We start from the raw sequence: 21,049 nt of genomic DNA, 5'->3' as shown, positions 1-21,049 counted from the left end.
TTTGCGCTTGGTGGTTGAAGGTATGCGTAGAAGTGTTTTGGAGTATTGCTTGAGTGGTGTCTTGAGAGTTTGGTACGATCGCATGAAATTGTTGATTGATTGATTGATTGATTGTGTATGATGAGGAGCAGAGGAGGGAGTCTCAGCTGGCCTTATATCTTCATAGAAAAGATTCTACCGATTGCTGGAACATGCGAGAGTCCGTGCTGAAGGAATATTCTGGTGCCATCGCGAAGCAGAATATCGAAGGGCGAGAAAGGACGAGAAGCGCGTGGTTGTCTCCTGATGCCGATGGCATGTTCTCCCGCTCGCTAGAACTTTCTACGCCTATATGCGCATGCATACGGAGACACGAACACATTACAGTACTCGGTGGAAGACATCCATGTGTAAACTGGGTTCACGATTTCCCAAAGCCCTTCCTGCAATTGATTTACTGGATCCGGAATCACACAATGTCACCTTAGAAAGCGGAGGAAGTGAGTAACTTGAAGTGGGTGCAGCGGCCTGAGGTTCGTGATGGCCAGACGTCGCTTATTATTAAATATTGGATTTGCTCTTACTTCTACAGTATTCGAACCTCAGAATCCCGTGTCCACGCATATACCACGCTCTTTGCTCAAAATCGCCAGTCCAACCTTCGACGAGGTCGTATTAACACGTGGCCCGGTTGGATGTCTGTTCGAGCTGCGTCCACATCTAATAAAATGCAGAGAAGTCGCAACTTAGATTCCCAATATCTCTCTAGCGTACCGCATATTTCATAGTGCAATCGGTAAAATATCATCGTTGTCCTCCGCAACGTCGTCTCCAAGGAATGGACTTGGTGAGGCTCCTGGCAATGACCAGCAAAGTAAGAGCCATAGATAAGCTTCAAGCACGTAGTAGCGAAGTAGAGAGAGATCTTTCAGCTCCGAGCCTCTACTGAAATGGACGCATCTCAGGATAGGCCCCTATCACGGGCATGCCCCCGTGCAATGGACCAGTAGGCATGTTGGGCGCCACAGGACTTGGCAGTTGATGGAACAGAGAAATGAGTCTTTTCCCAACGCTCGTCTCCAACTCAGTCCCATCCCGCGCAATTTTGACCTCGCGATTCGAGTTCCAGGGATTTCGCAATCCTCTCGTCCTGTAGAATGGGAGGCGGGCCGTGCACATCCATTCAACTTGGAATGGCTTACCCCATGCTTTCGACGAGGATTTCGAATCTGTTTCCTCATCGCTCCGGTTACTTGGACTCTCGTCTTCCTCTTCCACTCCATCAATTTCGTCCTTTTCGACCTCCCAGAATATGGTACCTCGCGCCGAGTCGTCTATGATCCGGCCCTTGGGCGCGAATTCCGAAGCGGGGGTTGGTATTGCTTTAGGAAGTTCAGGGTCTTCGACCGTATGAGCTTGTGGTGCGAATTCAATGGCCGCGGCTGGGTCGTCGTTGATCGGGGATTTCATTTTAGCGTAACCGAAATATTCGCCTGATTTATTTGCAGAAAATATCAAGTAAACGTTACCAGCGGTCTGCGTATAGATGTCAGGCTTTTGGTATATGTAAACTGGATGCAGGAACTTACCTGGTAAGCTTCGTTCAGCGCATCTTCATTGTGTGATTGGGTAGCCCATATTCCATTGCGCACACTGAGGTCCATATCCTCTACAGTCAAACTCTTTACAATGAAGAACTTATCTTCAGGAGATCCTGTTCCGTCAACCTCCGCAGCACCAACGACTTCTCCGTCCACTTCCTTTGAATTATTGTCGCTGTCCAAAGGAGTGCTCCGGGTATTCGAAGAGTCCGTTGGGGGAGATAAAGCTGCTGGGCCCGTAGGAACCACAACACCAGTCGCAGTACCAACGGAATTCCTTCGCAGTCGGCTGACCAGCCTGGCTGTCTGAAACCTAGATTCATGTATCTTCGCCTGTGCATTAGAGCAGGCCTCCTCATCCTTGAAGTTCGCAAATGCGCAGTTGCTCTTCGAAATCAGGAACAAAGACTCCAAGCCTGGGGCTTCCTTGCAGATATGGAGGACGAGGCTCATCAGATCCGTCTGAGGTGGCAGATTTCCGATCCAAATCGCATGCCCTGGACACTCTAATTAACTCATGACCCAAACACAGCGAAATACTTACCACTTCGACGCGGTTTTCGAGGCGGGCCTCTGACAACAGTAGATGGACTACTGGGGCCTATAAGGAAAAATACCATTAGAGAAGCACTTTTCAGTTAGGAAACTATGTCTGGTCTACTGCTGGTGCTCCACCTTTTACTCACCGATAGTACTTGATCGTAGGGTTGTTCCAGACCCCGAAAGATTGAGATAGTCGTGAGCGCGTTGCCCCGGAAGTCGTACATCCCCTGACAATCCGCTTCTTGCACCATATGGCCCGGTTGTGGCAGGTACTGTGAAAACCTGGCTGTACTGCCCCGGCTGTAATAGGTAATTTGGGCTCAGCTGCTGTCCCATATATACTTGGCTTTGGTAGTACTGATTCCCGCCGCCCAGAGTGGTTTGTATGTTGTGCGGTGGTTGCACATGATTAGGTGTATACATCCCTGGATACTGAGTCTGGTAGACCATCGGCCCAATCCCGTACTGCATGTCTGCCATAGTATGACTCATTCCTGGCTGTCCGGAGAATCGTGGGACATCTTGAAATTGTTGGTAGAGCGGTGATGGCAATAGCGCCGAGGAATATCTGGGTATACGACCATAGTTCTGGTGCGTCGGATCGGGAAGCGAATTGGCGAGTGGGATTAAGGAGAACGGGTCTTGCGAAAATTGCGTGCTTGTTTGTAACTGAGAATATATATACGGCCTACGTCCTTCGTGCTCGCTGTAATGACTCTGTATTGATTGTCTTTGGCCCTGTGAGCGGTTCGCCAAATCGCCAGAAGGCGCTCTACCCGGTAAGTCCCCCATGTGTCTTTCGTATATCGTCGGTAGCTGTCCCAGAACTGGACCAAAAAATGCCATGTTAGCATTCTATTCAAGTCCCCGAGAGACAAACCCGAGTCAAGGGTAGTTGATGGTGCAATTGATAAGCGTAAAACCGAACGAACATGCCATGGTAGTCGCGGGAGTGGTGCAGAGAGACGGCAGCATTTCTCGTACCTAGTCCTTGCGCTTGGATCTTCGCGATATAAGCTTCTGGTGGCTTTCAAAACGACACAATGCGGTGGCAATAACCTGTGAGATACACTTTCCGTTTCTGCCAATAGAAGCAAAGTCAAGATGGGGTCTTCGGGTGATTTGTGGTAATAGACGCAAGGAGGCCCAGTACTACAAGACATGTCAGTACTCCCGTCTGAGATGACCACGGAGAGGGCCAGTGCCCGTAAACAAGGGCAAGGGCCAGGGCAAGGGCAAGAGCAAGGTAATGGTGAATGGTGGGGATTGCGGAAGGCTCTCGATGACATGCAGGATGGGGTCCATCAGCAGCAGCTTGCTACTGCTTCATCTGCCTCTGGTGAGATAGCTGCTGGTGCTTCTCATTTGAATACTGACTTTGTAGAAGGGGCCGAGATTGAGTTCTGGAAGCTGGAAGACCCAGGCGAAAATGCGTGTGGATGTGGGTGTGGGTGGAAATGGAAATGGAAATGGAAACGGAGATGCTAATGCTGGCTGCGGGCGAGAAGTCCGGCTACACAGATGATCATAGAGAGGTCAGTGTTGTAAGAAAAGACGGAAGTATTAGACCGGGTTGGTTGAATAGCAGTGATAGATGTATAAAAGGGACGCCGAGGACCTCGAGTTCTTCCGACTCGAGACAGAGAGATATCTACAAAGGGAAGATGAATAGACAGAAGCAAAGGAAGAGGCGGAGGAGGAGGAGGAGGAGGAGGAGCTGGAGGAGGAAGAGGTGGAGGAGGAGCACTTTACTCGCGGTAGGTAAGGAAGCTAGGCCCGGTCTAGTCTGGTCTGGTGGATATCACTCCCGCGCGTGGAATGGAGATCTAGATAGAGTCGAAGAGCTGCAGAACAGATCTGGATGGGGGTCATTCTACCGGTAGGTAGATAGTCCGTTGGCATCGGTAGGTATTTGATTTTGTGATGCCGCTCGAGTTGCCGTAGCTATGAATGCGGTAGAATGGTCATGGTAACAACACAAGGGTAATAAGTAAGGTATAGGACTAATAGTTCGTAGTAGGTCCCGGTACCTCCCTTCGTATAGTCGCCGTCGTAGGTAGGTTGGCAGTCTTGGTAAAGCCGCAGCCACGCAGCAGACCAGAGGGATGGATGGGATTTCAAATATGCATGATACTTCATTTACGTACTATGTCCTATGTCCGTAGCAACGGAGCACATGCTGCACCGAATCGAGCCGTGCCGTGCCGCGCCGTGCCGTGCCGTGCCGTGCCGTACCGACCCGTGGATAAGCCTGTACGGAGTGATGATACGTACAGTAGATACCATCCATGTCATGTTTACGGACAGGACTCATACCGGTACTGGTAAGTTGGCAGCTGGCAGTTGTGCGAATGCCTACCTATGATATTATTGTTGACCCCGCTAATCCAAGTTTGGATGAGCGACGAGGTAGGTAACATTCCATTCTCCCAGTCTCGCAGGAGAGGCCTCCGTCAATACCGAGTAAAGAAAGTCGGTTGCATTCGGTCCAGTCGGTGAAGTGACGCCATCTTGTTGGGAAGTCGGATGCTACTACAGTACAGTACAGTGCAGTACAGTAGAGCTGCACTTTGAACTGACAACCTCAACCTCCAGATTCAAGAGTGGCAGTGGACAGTGGGCAGTGGGCAGTGGGCAGTGGGCATGGGCAGAGTGGCAAATCAGGAAAGTAGAGGCGGGGCGGGGCGGGGAAGCAATGCAGTGCAATGCAGTGCAGGCCCGTGGCAAACGGGGAGAGGTCCGACGAGATGCAATGATTCGCTCGATTCGCTCGATTCGCTCGATTCGATTTAGGGGTCCCCCCGCCGCCCAGCCACAATGCACACTCGCCACAGATGACGCAGTTGTTTGCTCAGCCACAGAAGCCATCTCGACTTCTTGGCGCGGGCTGTCCAGTTGACCGTACCAGTACATCAACCATGGGAGTCCCGACCTAAGTACCTTATCGATCGCAATGCTTCCTGATCCACACGGCTCCAACCCTACAGAGCGGAGATCAACGACGTCGAAATTTGAGTTGCTGCGAGACAGAGCGGTTCAATCCCAGACAACAACAACACTTCTTCTACCTATACATACCTTCCCGAGAGTATTGCCTGCCCCCGTCATGTCAGCCCGTATGTTTTGAAAAGACAGACCGAGGTCATAAGAACAGCCTTCTCGCCACCGTCTGCCGTCTCCGAGTGGCAATGGCCACGAGTGGCCACGACTTCCTCCCGTACTACGGTCCAGCAGCTCTCACATGAGAGATGTCGGAAATCGTATGCTGTGCGACCGGGAGATCATTCCTGAAACAAGAGCAGCAGGTCCGTACGAACATGGGCCACGCCGAGAAGGTCCAGAACGCGAGAAAACCCGAACCAGAGTTGGGCCAGCCCTTGTGGCTCTCAGTCACGGTCACGTTCCGGCTGAGGCGGGGCTAGGTGGCGCGTGAAAATGCCCCTTGTGCTTCGGCGTTGGATGAGCCGAAGCAAAATCCTAGAAATGGCCGTCCTGATGGCTTCTTGATAGACAAATTCGTGGAGAGATTTCCTTGGGCTGTGTCGCTTGCTGCTTAAGTATGAATGAGGATATTGAGCCCTCCCAATACCTATTTCGACCGACTCCGGGCAGCGGGTTATGGTGAAAATGTGGTATTTTCTACTGTGCATTTATCGGTATGATTTTTGGACTTCGTCATTACAGGTCACCTGAGGAAAACAAGCATCCACCTCCGGTGTATGTATCGCGCATTCCTTTATCGAATCAGTTAGGGGACATTAGAGACGTGTTCCGACTCTAAAAGTCGACCGAAAAATCCGATTCGGCTCACCTTATCATACGCATCCACCTCTCACGATATTTCTTGTTGCGCATCCCACCAAATGTCGATTCCGGCTCCGAGACTTTCGAAATGGGGGTTAGATAGCCCCCATCCTTGCAACGGTTTGTTGTTACACATCGCAGGAAACGTCGAGTACATGCTCGGTGGACATTGGCAGGCGATTTCGATACGGTATTTCCGAGTTCGCGACTACTTTGACAGTGACAAGAAGATGCCCAGGTCGTAATTCATCCTTGAAATTCGGCCAAACTTAAGGGGGTCCTGTCTCGTAGACCTCGATCCAAGATTGGGTTACACAATGTCGATCGAACCGATGTTTCTAGGGCTGAGTTGATGACTCTGGCTTCGCTCTCCAGGTCAATACCATTTTCAAGCGCTGCTGCTTCGATTAGCTACTCAATACATGCTTCAGGAAATCTTACTTGTGCAAGGCACTCGGCTCAAGGCCGACCTTCCCCAATATTTGGTTCCAGACTCTTTTTCGGCTTAACCAGCTCGGCATGTCCGAAGACTTTGCAAGCTGGAACAAATGTCGAGCTAGACTCGAATCACTGATCGAATACGTTCAGCAAGGGACTCATGTTCGTCCACCAGGCATGTTGCTCAGATTCCATGCTATTAGTACAACCGGGCCGTAAGCGCCATCCCATGCCCAAAACCATTCTCTAATCCTTCTTAAGCGGCTTGTAAATCTCCTCGATTCCGTTCTTCGTAACAATCAACATCTGTAGACCGTCACCGACCTCAATATGTCTCTCCACGGCACTGTCAAACGCATCCTTGACCAGATCCTCCACCTCGCTTCTCGGTAAGGGCAGCTTCTCTCTCTCCTGCAGCGCATGGCCAATTCCACTCCCTGGGATGTACTGATTCTTGAAGTTGACTTGGTTGTCCAAGAAAGGCATGATCAGACTGGCCGCTGCACCTGCTGCTCTGCATTGCTCCCGCTCGTAAGAGCCCACTGGGTCGTAGGAGTACACCGCCCCTCTTCCCTCCTCATCCAGGCCACCCAGAATCGCAGTGACGTAGTATGGGAAGAACCGCTTTCCGTACAGGATAGTAGATAGACGTTGCGCGCAGGCCTTGACGCTCATGGGCTTGCCGTGTTGGTATCTGTACATCTTCACAACTGCATCTAGGCGCTCCTTCAGTGCTTCTCCATCCGCGGCAAACCCAACGACAGAGAGAACCAACGTAGCGTCGTCTTGGGAAGAGGTTGTTCCGCCGATCTTGAAGACCTTAGGTGCGTATCGAGTGTTAATATTGTAGCCAGACGTCGAGCGGGTGTCGCCTGCCATGATTGTGAAGTCTGCGCCAGAGATTGCGAGAGTAGAGCCGCCGTTGTCTGTGTAGCTGTATAGACAGTCAACAAAGGTGACGAGGTAGAAAGCAGAGTAAGATCTTACGGATAGAAGCCATGTTGTTTGTTACCACCTGATGCGGTCGCAGGAGCCTGGTTGAAGGAGTAGTTTGGTCCGTTCATTAACGGATTCTGGCTGAACATTGCGGACATTGTAGATTCAGGGTCTGGAAGCTGAGTTGCAGAGTTGCAGAGATGTAAATCTGTGGAGGTGCGGAGTTGCGAAGTTCGGAAGTTTGGAAGTTCGTCACTTGTAGGTAGCTTGAGGTACGCGTGCCTGTACGGGTACTTAGCTTCAGCCTTTAGCGTAGATTTGTTAACAGGGGTACAGTTGCATGGCTAAGCAAGTAGCGCCCCGACCGGCGACCGGGAATCTTGATACTTTAGTTACATGAACATAGTTGCCTATGCTACGCTAAGAGACGTTGACTTGCGATTCTGGAAGGAAGTGCAGGAACGGGCGAATAGGCATTGAAGGCTTACTATGGATATGTATAACACCTCACTCGAATATAAATCTCCATTGTGCATTCTACTAAGATCAATGCAGTACTTCCAGCAACATCCGCCGAAAGGCTCTACAGAAAATCGCGGCCTTGTCCGCAACCTCATCTCCAACTACCTTCGAAAGTTCAGATCTCGAGCGGCTCTGCAAAGGCTGTCCCGCAAAGACCAATGTAAAATCCAATGGAACCGGAGTGGCTGGACTGCTGTCAGGTTCACCTATGGTATGGCCCAGCTAGGAGACGAACACGATACAGACTGATTGGGACATAGAACATACGGGAGTTCGACGTCCTGCTGGCTCTCTGCAAAGCCGCGCCGCTCTTGGAAACACCCCAAAGTGCTCAAAAGCTGGTGGAGCAGCTTTCTCCCTACATTCTGGAAGCCCATACACAAGAGTTTGTGCCTTCGCCTTTCTTCCGCGATATCGAGCCCTCCCCGATCGAGGCTCTAAGTTATCACCTCACTACGGCTCTGCTCTCGTTGGGAATCAACCACAAATTTCTAGGAGGAGCGGTTTCCGAGAAGCTATGGGGCTATCTCCGTCACTGCTTGACTGCCGCTGAGGCAGCCTCCTCCCTTCACGTCGCTGGACTGCAAGACGGTAGTGTAACCGAAGTAGAAGATGCTATGAACGTCGCAAGTCTCACGTTGTCAATTCTTGGATTCCTGGATGCGGCCGCGACATATGCGAATTTCTGGAACCCAGCTGACAGACTAGCGTTGATCGAACGTACACAAAGAGTTCTGTCCGAAGGCTTCTTGCTGGCCGTTGAGACGGCATTCTCAACTATCAGGAATTCTAACTCGCAACATGTGAACATTAGAGAGTGGAAAAGATACGCCCGCCATTATGCTGCTATCGGACGCCCTCTTGGAGCCATGCTTCTTCAACGAAGCTTGATGTGGCTTTTGGTTGCTGGAACCTCACTTCTCGTTGCTGATATTTCTGTACTCAGGGGAAGTGATGTCTTGGACCTACTAATGTCGGGTACCTCAATCTTGAAATCCGATGCTTCTGGAGCTGATGAACCAGATTTCGCAACTATTGAGACAATGGCGGATATTGCTGCTGAAGAGATGAGCCTTCTTGAGGACGGTGCTGACTACCTGCGACTTGGATCGGCGTGGCAAAAAAGGCTGGCATTTTCTGTCAAGGCTGGCGCATTGACAAGCTATTTAAACTGTACTCTGCTCAACGAGGATGCCGCAGACGCTGAAATATTGATGACCTGGCTCGAGGAGACCCTTGCAGATTCAGTACAGATGGCTGATGAGACGCTTGCCAGTGTGGTACTCCGCTCCATGGCCTTGATATCTAAATTATCTCCTGAGTTTGCTCCTCATGTAAGTCGACTGCTACCACGGTTCATCGTCCAAGGTGGTGCTCGAGGCCAGACCATTGCCGTCGCATCTACTTGCCTAGCCTACGTTCTGCAAACACTGTCCCAAGATGCTATCATCACGACTCTGTATACTCTTGGAAACGTTCTCAGCTCCAGGGCGAAACCAGAGAGAGCCCTCAACGGTGTATTCAACGGGGATTTGAACATGGAAGGAAGCCCCAACTCTACCTTTTACCCCGGAAAGCAATCCACGGGAAGTTCGATATCGCTGGTAATTAGTGGAGATGAAGATACCTCGGAGGTGTATGAAAATGTGGTTCAGGCCGTATGTGGTGTTGCTGACCGTTGCAATGATCCCAAGATCACAGCCTTGGCCCAATCTATGCTTCTCCAGAAGATTGATAAGGTCAGTCGGTCCGTTGACGCAACGATCATTACGGAAACAACAGCGTTAGCTCTACACGGAGGTCAGCTGGAATTTCGCTCTCTGCTCAAGCTATACGCTCGGATCAGCCATGATGGGATTATGTCAAAGAATGATGCTTTAGTCAATGCAGTGAGCACAGGAGAATTTGAAACCAAATAATTTTCCTAAACTGACTATTGCAGGTTACGAGAGGTCGTAATTACCTGTCGGCCCGTCTGAAGAAGGAATCGCCACTCTACGAGATCTATCTCCAGCATCTACTGGAATCCATCATTAGCTTGGGAGATGTTCACCAAGCTCAAAACTCGGGAGAAGCAGACGTTGAAGTCGCTGCGAACGAGATTGCCCAACTGCTACAACCTCTTGCAGTGCTAATGTCAAGCAATAACTTGGCAAACGAAGAGGAATTGAACGAGGAGACAATATCAATGATCCGTGATGCCTGGTTCAATGTCGTCGTTCACGGTTTTAGTACCGCTACTGAACTTGGCAAGAAATACCTGAGCGAATTGAGGCTCATCGCCATTCATTCGCAGCCTCTTGTTGCTGAGCAAAAGGGAGACCAGATCGAGAGCGATATTGAACTGAACACCATCCTTCGCCGTGGTATGAGCTCAGAGCGCGAAGCGGCTCAAAAGAAACGTCTTACGGCGCTCATTCCTTCAAAATCCTCGGATATAAGAGGCCTAAGCTACCGAAAAGTGATTTTCCTCCAAGCTGCGTTCCTTGTCGAGACACTGCGAGCCGACTCAGGCGATTGTACCAAGGCTTTTACATATTTCCTGGAGCCCAGTATGAGGAAAGGAGAAATGAGCAGTGCTATGGATTCCATTATGCAGACTGTCATGGATATCTATCTGCACAAGACTATGACTGGGCTGAACCCAACCTTTTCGGCCCCTTACGTTGCGAGGCAATTGGCGTCCATATTCAGTGGTTGTTGCTATCGTATTGAGAGAGTCCAAGAAGCTGCAATGAGCTGTGCTGATAAGATAATCCGAGACGTTCCTTCTGCTCTTTGTCACAAATCGTCGCTCTTCGCACTTCTTGAACTCCTCTCCCTGATGTGGACCAGTTGCTTGGAGGCCGAGACAGACGAGTATGAGTGGAAGTCATCCTTCACATCTACGCGAGGCCAAGTCATGATAGAGTTGTCTGATGACTTTGACCTTCGCCGCCGGACTCTCAACAGCCTCTATAAACAGGCCAGAGCATGGGTGACGTCCGTGATAAATATAGCTCCTCAGGATGTCAAAGGTCTCCTCCAGACGTATCTCTCTGAGTATGATGACGAGGGAGCCTATGGGCATGTCTCTTTGGGAAGGTCTTTCGCAACAGAAATGGGGTCGCTCATTCCCGGAACAGATCAACGTCTCGGTGCTATAGACCGCCATGGAGATTGCAAGATCAACACAGCCTCTGACTTCATAGCTCAGTATACCACTCGGCAGGAATATCGGCACGCGGAAGCTCTTCCAGATCACGACGCAGAGTGGCTGCATTTCATGCACTTCGACAAGCGACGGGACTCGAACACTTCGAAAATGGACAAGGACCTTGAAGACGCTAGTACAGTGCTTTCGAATTTGGAGGCCCGAACCCTGCAGCACAAGTACATCCCCATCGGTGAGCTTCGAGACATTCTGAGGAGAGCCGCTGCGTTGCTGTGCAGAACCAGGAAAGATGAGTGTGCCGTTGTGCACCATCTCGTTGGTATCCCGTTTTCAATCTTCACCAAACAGTCCATCAAGCTGGGTATCTCTCTGTGGCTAGGAGTGATCAATGAGAACCCTCGAATGGAGCCACGAATTCTCATGGAAATTGCTCAGCAATGGGAAGCTACTGTCCATAAACGTTTGGGTATCTTCAACTCAAAATTCCTGTAAGTCTTCAGCTTTACTGTTGAAAATTATCGTTACTAATCCTCAAAGTCATCCTGATCCATTCTACATCAAAGAAGAGTTTGCACCTAGCGACAGACTCTCTTTGTTGAAGAAGCAACAGATTGCGCACAATTTACTGGCACCACACATGCGCCTCCTCCAATTTCTAGGGAGCCATTTCAATGCAACCCGTCGAGGGAGCCCAAACATCGAGAAAATCTTCTTAAGACTTTTGGACGTGACCCTTGATGGTCTCAAGCACGCTACTGGCCACCCTCTTGCACGAGAAATCAGGTTCCAGATCATCTTGTTCGCTCTGAAGGTATTAAGGCATAGCATCGCGCTCAACTTCAGTTCCAGATGCTTGCTGAAGGACCGAATTCTGTCGGCTGCCCTGACTTGGTTCACTTTCCCACCCTGTTGGTCTTTTGGTGGCAACAGACTTCGGTTGAAAGCCGAGACCCGTCTTCTTTCGGACGTGTCCACGGCGCTGAAAAATGTGCAGCTGTTTGGTGGCAAACCATCGCCTCTTTCCAAGACACTTGAAGCTAAAGAAAGCCTGCTTCAAGTTCTGATCGAGAGCGAACTTGTGAGACTGAGTGTTTGGCTGCATCCTCTGAATGAAGCCAGAGATGCCTACGGCCCAGGTCAAAATTCCAAGGGCCCTACCGAGGCCGCTTTGCTTGGACTTGTAAGGACGGCATGGGCCGAGAGTCCATCACTGGCGGTTCAATTAGTCTCGAGATTTCCGTCGCCCAAACTTCACAAAGAGGTTAGATGGCTTCTGATCAACTTTCCCGACAAAGCTGTCTCAGAACCAGAAGCTGTCCAGCTTTTGTTAGGACAAACTTTACCCAGCGATGTTTCCTTCCAGCTAAAAGTATGTTCATCTGGAATTCTCACTCTGAATCCACTAACATCCGTAGCATCTCTTATACTGGTCAGCGGTCAATCCAATCACGGCAGTCACCTTTTTCCTGCCCGCATATCTAAACAATCCGTTTATACTTCAGTATGCGATGCGGGCTTTGGAGAGTCACTCGGTGGATGTGACATTTTTCTTCGTTCCGCAAATTGTCCAAGCTTTACGTTATGATGGCCTAGGTTATGTTGAGCGATATATTGTCGAGACCGCGAAATTTTCTCAACTCTTTGCCCATCAAATCATCTGGAATATGAAAGCGAACGCGTACAAGGACGAAGATTCACAGATTGTAAGCTTTGAATTACATTTGCAGAGATAGAGTACTAATTGCGAGATAGCCGGATGTCGTAAAGCCAACACTCGACAAGGTGATGGATCGCATGATTAGTGGGTTTTCTGGAACTGACAAGACATTCTACGAGCGGGAGTTTACATTCTTCGATGAAGTCACAAGCATCTCCGGAAAATTGAAGCCATTCATCAAGGCGCCAAAGCCCGAGAAGAAGCAGAAGATTGAAGAAGAACTTCGCAAAATCAAGGTCGAAGTTGGAGTATATCTACCGAGTAACCCCGATGGTGTTGTGATAGGTATCGACCGAAAGTCCGGCAAGCCACTTCAAAGTCACGCCAAGGCTCCTTATATGGCAACTTTCCGGATCAAGAAGAATATTGGAGATATGGAAAGCACTGACGAGATGTTGGAGGAGACCAACAAGACTGACTCCGTGCCCCGGGAGAATACTGTTGAAGTGTGGCAGTCTGCCATTTTCAAAGTCGGGGATGATTGTCGGCAAGATGTCCTGGCTCTCCAGATGATTGCTGCCTTCCGGGGGATCTTCCATGATGTCGGCCTCGACGTTTACGTATTCCCCTACCGGGTCACTGCGACTGCTCCAGGCTGCGGTGTGATCGATGTCTTGCCAAACTCCATTTCGCGTGATATGGTTGGACGAGAAGCTGTCAATGGGCTCTACGACTACTTCGTCTCGAAGTACGGCAATGAAGACTCGCTACGCTTTCAAGAAGCGAGAAGTAACTTCGTCAAGAGTATGGCCGCTTACTCGCTCATCTCCTTCCTACTCCAGTTCAAGGATCGTCATAATGGAAACATTATGATCGACGACGCAGGACACATCCTCCACATTGATTTCGGTTTTTGCTTCGACATTGCACCTGGTGGTGTCAAGTTCGAAAGAGCTCCATTCAAGCTTACTTCTGAGATGATGGCTGTCATGGGTGGACGAACGGATCATCAGGCGTTCAAGTGGTTTGAAGAGCTTACCATCAAGGCTTTCCTGGCTTGTCGACCTTATGCCGAAAAGCTATCTCAGCTTGTGCGCCTGATGCTGGATTCTGGACTGCCCTGTTTTAAGCCAGAAACTATTCAAAATTTCAAGGATAGATTCGTGCTAGAAAAGAGTGAAAGAGAGGCTGCCGACTTCATGAAGGGATTGATCAAGAGGAGTTATTCCAGCTACTCCACTGGAGGTAAGCTGAGACTCTTCATGTCCATACTGACTTTTGCTAACGTTGCCTTCTTTAGTCTACGATCAGTTTCAACTAATGACTAATGGCATTCCCTATTAGTAGTCTGTAGCCAGACCATGAAAACTTGTAGACGAACTTTGCCAATGAATTGGATGTACTACCTGCCCACCTAACCAGGACGTTCCTCATAATATGTGTTAGAACTCATGTTTTTGAATGATTTTTGTATAGGTTCTGTATAATTTTGTTTGGTGATATCTGTCTATGTCCGGTCAATAATCCTATCAGCTTGAGTTTATTCAACTAAAGGCCGGCTGCTCCTGGGACTTATAAGTCTCGAGCTCCACTGAGCACTGGGTACTCTCACTACCCAGACTGGATCACAAAAATCAAGTGTTGATTTCAGAATGGATGCCCCTTTTACGCTCGACACTCGGGCAGCAACGGGTTTCAAGAGGCCTCTGCGTAAGACTACCATCGGCCCTCGTACCTCCCTGAAGCCGGTAGCAGGTCTTTTGAGGGACAACATGAGTCTACGCCGTGATAGACCTTGAAGGATATTTTCACTCACAGCTTTCCGTCCTTCTCGTTGCCAGTTTAAGTATAACATTTCAACAGTGCTCAATGTCGTATGGGATCAAGGACATCCGATTCGCTTGGTGTGAAATCGGGATTGACTCTTGAGATCAGGGATTGTCTGGGTAAGTGACGAGAGTCTATGGGCTTAAATTGCCATCTTGATTGGAGAGAGAAAAGAAGGCTTCCGCAAAGAAGTTTAGCTGCTTTGCAGATATACGGTGAGAGGAATGCAGAGGGAGAGGTGGCATGCATTGCATGGCAAATTTTCTTGCATGGACATCTCGAGTGAATTGCTTCAAGAACTTGTCCCAGTAAATGCATAGACTTCGTTCCAGTTTTCAAGAGCCGCTGTCGCTTTTGCTTTGATATCGGGCGGGCATCCTTCTGTACTGCCTGGGAACTTGCTCTGGGCGTGAAATTCCACCTCTATCAACGCCCCATATGCCAGATGACTCCGTGACTCCCGTCCAATGCTGCCTTCAAGCCCCATCGTGCCTTGCGAAAACGTCTCACTCAATCCGCAGAGATGTACATCACTGTAGCGAGTCGTTAGCATTCCCCCCTTCCAAATAGGACCAGAAAGAGAAGGCTTGCCGTTGTTCCCCCGTACGAAAGCATCACCATAGCTTCTCCTCTTCACCCCATCGACATGCTCTTCGCATTTCTCTAGCGCAAGGTTCATGTATCCATCTATGCTTTGCAACTCTCCTTAAACGGGTATCAGGACAATGTACCCGGAGAAGAGGCTCCCAGACCAACCTTTGTACACAACCCCGCTGTTCAACTTCACAGTCACTGAGCTTCCGATGATCTCGCTGAGGAACCCGGACGGGTCCTTGCCCTCACCTTGTGTCATGCCGTTCTCCATAGTTGCTTGCGGTGGTGGTGTCTCGAGGACCCGTTGAGGTTCAGATTGGACAAGCTGCCGCAAAAGTAACTTAAGGTAATGGTGGTGGGTTCCGGCCTTGGATCGCGATATTTGCTAAGGCCTCGGATCGGAATTGAACATGGGTTTCGTAGCCTGCGGCCTTGTCACGTTATCGCGCGTGACCGCGGGACCAATCCGACCTGAGTAATCTATGACACTCTCGTATTTTGCACAACACTTGCAGGCTGCCAGCGCAATGGAAGACGACGACTTTGGCAATATGTCTGCTGAGGAGGTGGCCCCAGTCAAGCCGGCGAAGAAATCACTTTTCAGCAAGAGAATAACAGTCAAACCAGCCCCCGAGGGTGAGGGGGAGGGAGACGAGGTCGAGTTCTTCAGCCGCGCAAAGGTTCTCTACCCTGTGAGAGCCGCAGAGCAGAAGCGCAAGCAGCAGAAGAAACAGGTGAAACTCGAGAGGAAGAGATCATCGACGAGCGCGGAGACTACGCTGAGTCCGTCTGGAGAGAAGAGGAGGCGTGTCTCTTCGCTGAACACAACATACTCGTCGGACGAGAATGTCGTGAAGAAAGGTGAAGGCGCGACGCAATATCAGAGGTGAAATACAATCATTCGGCATACTCGAGCTGCTTCTGAGTTTATTTTAGTGGATCTATTGAAAGCAAAGCCCACGGCTCCCCAACCTCGCTCTCTGCCAGATACAGCAACGAGTTGCGCAAACCCCGGTTCTCGAAGGACGAGGCACCAGCGAATAGGAAAGGATATCTCTCTCTGAGTGATAGCGAGAGTGACAGCGAGAAGGGACCCGCCGAAACATTGCCTGTTCGAATCCCAGCCAACCGACCGATAGATCTAGACAGTGAGGATGATTTTGAAACTGTCTCCAGGAAAACTCCCGCGCCACCTCCGCTTCCGCCCGTTGAGGACAAGACTGAAGAATCCGAGGAAGAGTTTCCAGAGTTAGTGGCTGCAGCACTAGAACGCGAGAGACAGAAGGTTGCAAAGAAAGTGAGCGAAAGCGTGGCTTCACAAGGACAACCCGATGGACATGACTTCGGCGATCCCTTTGACGGATACGGTACAAACCACAATACTGATCCTGTTATCGACGTATTGATTACTTCCCAAATCGAAAACTCGACGGCTTTAAGGGTCAAGAGAAAATTATCGCAACAGCTGAAAATTGTAAAAACTTCCTGGTGCGATAGGCAGCGGTTTGATGGACAGCCTATGACTCCAGAAGCTCGAGATCAGATATTTCTGACTTGGAAGGGGAACAAATTATTCGATTTCAACACATGCAAATCGTTGATTGACCCAAAGAGCCGGGAGTTTTCAGACGACCTAAGCGAGGATGGAGCTCAACTGGTTCACCTTGAGGCCTGGACACCTGAGATATTCGCCATATGGAAGCAACGATGCGAGGAGAAATTAAGGAAAGAGCGGATCGAGGCTGGCGAGGAAGAGGCACCAGTAGAAGCGCCGGTGAAGAAGACCAAGCTCGTAATGAAGTCCAAGGACACTGAGTACAAACTTGTGGTGAAGCCGCACACGACTGTTCAGAAAATGATCCAGGCTTTTCGACGGGAAAAGGAGATCCCAGAGGAGAAAGAGATCACGCTTCACTTGGATGGAGATCAGCTTGATCTAGAATCAAGAGTTGAGGAGCTGGACCTAGAAGACATGGACAATATTGAGGTCCATATCCACTGATTTTCCTTGGGGTCATGGGCCGGCGTTTCCAAGGGGAGGGGACATGGTTTCTATAGATACCCGGAGGTGGTCTTGCAATGGTATTGGCTGGTTATTTGGATCCGATACCGAGATCGTTTTATTGATATGGATGGCTCGTGGATCTTGGATCTTGGTTCTGTCTCCCTGGTGCACTTCGATGTGATATCCGCGAACAGTCTTCTTCACTTTCCGCCAGACGCGAAGGATTCGCGTAAGTCAGTCAGTCATTACGGACGGTGTACGAAGTAAGTTCGAACCGATGTGACCGACAGGTAGATGGATTAGATTAGATTGATAAGATAAGTAAGTACATAAGTATGGAGTTGTACCTTGCTTCCAGTCCCATCGTATTCTTATCTCAGTGGGGACGGTCCCCCCGGCAGCTATACCAAACTCGAGAACTCTGTACGTCACATATCTCTTTTGACACCGTACCGTACCGTACCGCACGGAGGTATGTTACCAATGCCTCGGCAGCCAGTCGGCGGAATCGAAACCTGTTGGGAATTCAGTTCTGCATATCAATCATCTCATCCAATTCAACTTAACATGTCCGAAGAACGCGTCTCTCCGCATGGAAAGATCCATCGTCCGCGGGGTTTCCTGCCTGTGGGCAATGAAGACGGAGCAAGTCCCATGGCTACGCATGGCCAAGGCACTCTTGCCAGCTTGATAAAGTCGCGCTCGAATCAATCTCTGCCGGCCATGCTGCGCAAGCCAGCTTCGCTTCGAGCCAGAGATCCGGCCGATGAGGAGGAAGCGGGCGAAACGCTCTCGCGGGAACTCGACGATAGCGATGATTTCATGAGCACCGACGAGCGACGATTGAGTCTCATCCTCAACGGCCCCCAGATGCGCTCGCAGCGGCTGATCGGCAATTCCAACCCAAGATACAGATGGGGTAAGTAGTCGTGGAGCAGCATCTCGCCGAGCTTTTAGATAGTGAGGAGCGGTTGGGCCGTTCGAAGCTTTCTCTAAGAGGGCTCTTCTGACACACTGACAGAGAGGTATTGGAGAACGGAAGAAGAATTGAAGGGAATGAGCAAACCAATGTGAGCGGTGTCAACCATGTCGTGAGACGTTACTGATTCTTTTTATAGACGCGGGTATTATGAGCGTACCAACAGCCTCTTGCAGCAATACATCTACATTGACCGGTTACTGGACTCGTCGCTCCCTCACGATCTGCTGAATGAATATAATAATACGCCGGGCACTGGTCACCAAACATCGTTGCGCGACGTTGAAGTCCCTGCCACCATTTCGGAGGAACCCTCGATACCTGCGTCGCCTGAAGATGACGATGTCGCCGTAAATGGAACATTGTCGAGGAAGGTCAAAAGAACGCCCAGGGAGCTGTACAAAGTTCCTAGCGAGGTGACGCCTCTGCTTGGACGACGACATGACGAAGAAGAGGATGACTGGGACGGACCGAGACCAGAGATTCCCGGGATGGAAGACGATAGTGTCGAGAGTGGTGACAGAGTTGTTCAGATGGCTATCTATATCAACCTAGTAGCTAACGCAGTCCTTCTCGTTGGAAAGATTGCAGTCATAGTGCTCACCAACTCTCTCTCGGTGCTCGCGTCGCTCGTTGACGCTGCTCTTGACTTTCTGAGTACCGCGATCGTATGGACGACTACGAGGATGATTGAGTCCTTAGACCATTATCAGGTCAGTATATCTCACGAACGCTCAAGGACTGAGCTCATTTCATGGTCCCTGGGAACCTGTATCACGAAACATCCAGCATGCTGACTGTTGTGCAGTATCCAATTGGCCGAAGACGCTTGGAGCCGATTGGTGTGCTGGTATTCTCCATCATCATGATCACTTCCTTCTTTCAAGTAGCACTTGAATGTATCAGCACGCTTAACTCTGGAGACCACTCCATCATCGAACTTACCTTTCCGGCGATCGTAATTATGTCTAGCACAGTCATCGTCAAATTCTTCTGCTGGCTGTATTGTCGGTTGATCAAGAACTCAAGCGTACAGGCTCTTGCCCAGGACGCCATGACAGACATCATCTTCAACATTTTCAGTATTATATTTCCTCTCGGCAAGCGAAACCGAACTTGGACTTGTCTTTCACATCACTAATTGTTCGATAGTTGGTTTTTACGCGAAGCTTTGGTGGATGGATGCCCTAGGAGGTCTTGCTCTTTCTCTTTACGTCATCTTCAACTGGGCAGGAACTTCCGCGGGCCATATTCGCAATCTGTCGGGAGGAGCAGCAACAGCCGACGAGCGTAACGTGCTTCTCTACCTCACAATGCGTTTCGCGAAGACTATCAGGCAGATCCAAGGCCTTCAAGCATACCATGCCGGAGACAAGCTCAATGTTGAGGTTGATATTGTCCTCGACGAGAACATGAGTTTGAGAGACAGTCATGATTTGGGAGAGTCGTTACAGTAAGTACTTCCAGTTTCTGATCTTGTGGTCCCTGATTTTATGAGAGCACACCACTGTCTATTTGCACAATCAATCATGTCGAGTTGGCCCTTGTCTTCAAGCGATGCTGACTTTCAATTATCTAGGTATGTTCTGGAATCAGTCCCAACTGTTGATCGAGCTTTTGTACATCAAGATTATGCGTCCTGGAACTTGCCTACGCACATGCAACAACAGGCAGAGTAAACGGGGATGGTATGGGACAGGATTTGGGCAGGTGCTCGGCTCGGCTGGGTTGGGTTGGGTTGGGTCGTCAAGGTTTGGATGGATGGTCTATCAACGGAGTTGGGCGGACGTGTTACATTGACTTCTCACATTCTTAGGTACGACTGTAAAAAGATTCTAACCCGTGCATGAACAGTATCGCCTTTGCTGTTCGGTTCGGACGTCTGCGGGGTTATATTAGGAGACTATTAGGGGATAGGTGGACGGGTGGACAAGTGGACAGGTTCAATGTCCATGGTGCGCGTGGTCTTTGTTATCCTATCCCAAGCCACTTTGCAACGACATTGTAGGAGTAGTTGTTGTAGGAGTAGTAGTTGTAGTAGTAGCAGTTGTAGTAGTAGTTGTACCGGTAGTAGTATTTATTTACGTCGGGCGGGTATCCAAAACGCAATGCTTGGACCCTAGGACCTCCTACGGGTACGGCGACGTGCTAAGTAGAAGAATTGGACACAAATTAATATCCAATGCAGAGTAAAAATCAGGTTAGGGAAAAGCTCTCTTTTAGATACCCCGGGTTTCTCAGCTCGCAGTATCGCAGACTCCTCGTAAAACCCTTAAAGCGTTTTAAAAAATCTGCATCGAGTTGTCTCTCAATAGCTATCGAGAACGGGTGGCCCTACGGGCTGCCTCGGTGCGTTTGAATGTACAAACATCGTTCTCAATATTATCGTAGTGCGATAAAGGCCCCACGTCCGTAGCCCCTATGTCGAGTCGGTGTGTTTGCAGAGCGCTTTTAGCGAAGGCGCAATACCGTGTTTTCGATCGATGGAACTGAGCCCTTCCCATCTCCCATACCCATCCCCCCCTCTCTCGCAAAACCTCTTGGGTCTTTGCAGTCGGTATGCCCATCAGGTATATATCGTGGTCGACGCAGTGTTTGAGAAAGAGGCAGAAGGGAGGTTCGGAACCGCCGGGAAGGGAAAATCTCTTCGAGGAGATACCGCATGTCGACGATCACTCTCTACCGCAGGAGAGGGAGCTGCAGGTTCGTAGGAGACACCTCGTTCGGGTGAAGAATCGTAGCCCCCTCGATGCATACTCTAAAGGATGTCGGATGCGGCTATAACATATACGAAGTCTGGACTCTGGACTCTGGACTCTGGAATTTACACCCGCACTTGGCACTCTGCACTTTACACTTTACACTTTACACTTTATACTTTGCCCTCTGCATTCCACACTCTACTAGAAGTACTACTACAGTACTTACTACATTCTATACCCTTGTACTTGCAACAGATACTACCTACTACCTACCTTAGTTGTACTACGTACTTAACGAGTGACTATTT

The 21,049-nt window shown here is 49.8% G+C and overlaps 6 protein-coding genes across 6 annotated transcripts; 3 read left to right on the top strand and 3 right to left on the bottom strand.

Annotated features, from left to right (window-relative positions):
- Positions 1-921: 921 nt before the first annotated feature.
- On the bottom strand, positions 922-3,652 carry L3040_009077 (uncharacterized protein; the record flags this gene model as incomplete). Its single annotated transcript, XM_066155833.1, has 9 exons — positions 922-1,515; positions 1,569-2,077; positions 2,125-2,181; positions 2,267-2,764; positions 2,816-2,950; positions 3,108-3,126; positions 3,183-3,275; positions 3,501-3,533; positions 3,641-3,652. The coding sequence occupies 9 exons, from the start codon at positions 3,650-3,652 to the stop codon at positions 922-924; spliced, it is 1,950 nt and encodes a 649-aa protein (XP_066010119.1).
- A 2,959-nt stretch (positions 3,653-6,611) lies between these two features.
- Positions 6,612-7,705, bottom strand: L3040_009076 (uncharacterized protein; the record flags this gene model as incomplete). Its single annotated transcript, XM_007294051.2, has 3 exons — positions 6,612-7,299; positions 7,353-7,583; positions 7,698-7,705. The coding sequence occupies 3 exons, from the start codon at positions 7,703-7,705 to the stop codon at positions 6,612-6,614; spliced, it is 927 nt and encodes a 308-aa protein (XP_007294113.2).
- An 85-nt stretch (positions 7,706-7,790) lies between these two features.
- Positions 7,791-13,978, top strand: L3040_009075 (uncharacterized protein; the record flags this gene model as incomplete). The annotated part of the gene is made up of 8 exons (XM_007294052.1): positions 7,791-7,798; positions 7,857-8,034; positions 8,084-9,712; positions 9,766-11,465; positions 11,515-12,346; positions 12,393-12,680; positions 12,730-13,879; positions 13,935-13,978. The coding sequence occupies 8 exons, from the start codon at positions 7,791-7,793 to the stop codon at positions 13,976-13,978; spliced, it is 5,829 nt and encodes a 1,942-aa protein (XP_007294114.1).
- Positions 13,979-14,971: 993 nt separating this feature from the next.
- On the bottom strand, positions 14,972-15,326 carry L3040_009074 (uncharacterized protein; the record flags this gene model as incomplete). Its single annotated transcript, XM_066155832.1, has 3 exons — positions 14,972-14,994; positions 15,053-15,166; positions 15,218-15,326. 3 exons carry the CDS (start codon positions 15,324-15,326, stop codon positions 14,972-14,974), a joined length of 246 nt encoding a protein of 81 aa, XP_066010118.1.
- Positions 15,327-15,582: 256 nt separating this feature from the next.
- Positions 15,583-17,057, top strand: L3040_009073 (uncharacterized protein; the record flags this gene model as incomplete). Its single annotated transcript, XM_007294054.1, has 2 exons — positions 15,583-15,941; positions 15,992-17,057. 2 exons carry the CDS (start codon positions 15,583-15,585, stop codon positions 17,055-17,057), a joined length of 1,425 nt encoding a protein of 474 aa, XP_007294116.1.
- Positions 17,058-17,627: 570 nt separating this feature from the next.
- Positions 17,628-19,718, top strand: L3040_009072 (uncharacterized protein; the record flags this gene model as incomplete). Its single annotated transcript, XM_066155831.1, has 6 exons — positions 17,628-17,979; positions 18,082-18,130; positions 18,179-18,752; positions 18,848-19,139; positions 19,192-19,492; positions 19,619-19,718. The coding sequence occupies 6 exons, from the start codon at positions 17,628-17,630 to the stop codon at positions 19,716-19,718; spliced, it is 1,668 nt and encodes a 555-aa protein (XP_066010117.1).
- Between the last annotated feature and the right edge of the window lie 1,331 nt (positions 19,719-21,049).

This window comes from Drepanopeziza brunnea (assembly GCF_022702325.1).
Source record: "Drepanopeziza brunnea f. sp. 'multigermtubi' strain 214-2 chromosome Unknown ctg19, whole genome shotgun sequence".
NCBI classification, from domain to species: Eukaryota; Fungi; Ascomycota; class Leotiomycetes; order Helotiales; family Drepanopezizaceae; genus Drepanopeziza; species Drepanopeziza brunnea.
Note: the sequence above shows the minus strand (reverse complement) of the source record. Positions and strands in the feature narration are given on the sequence as shown.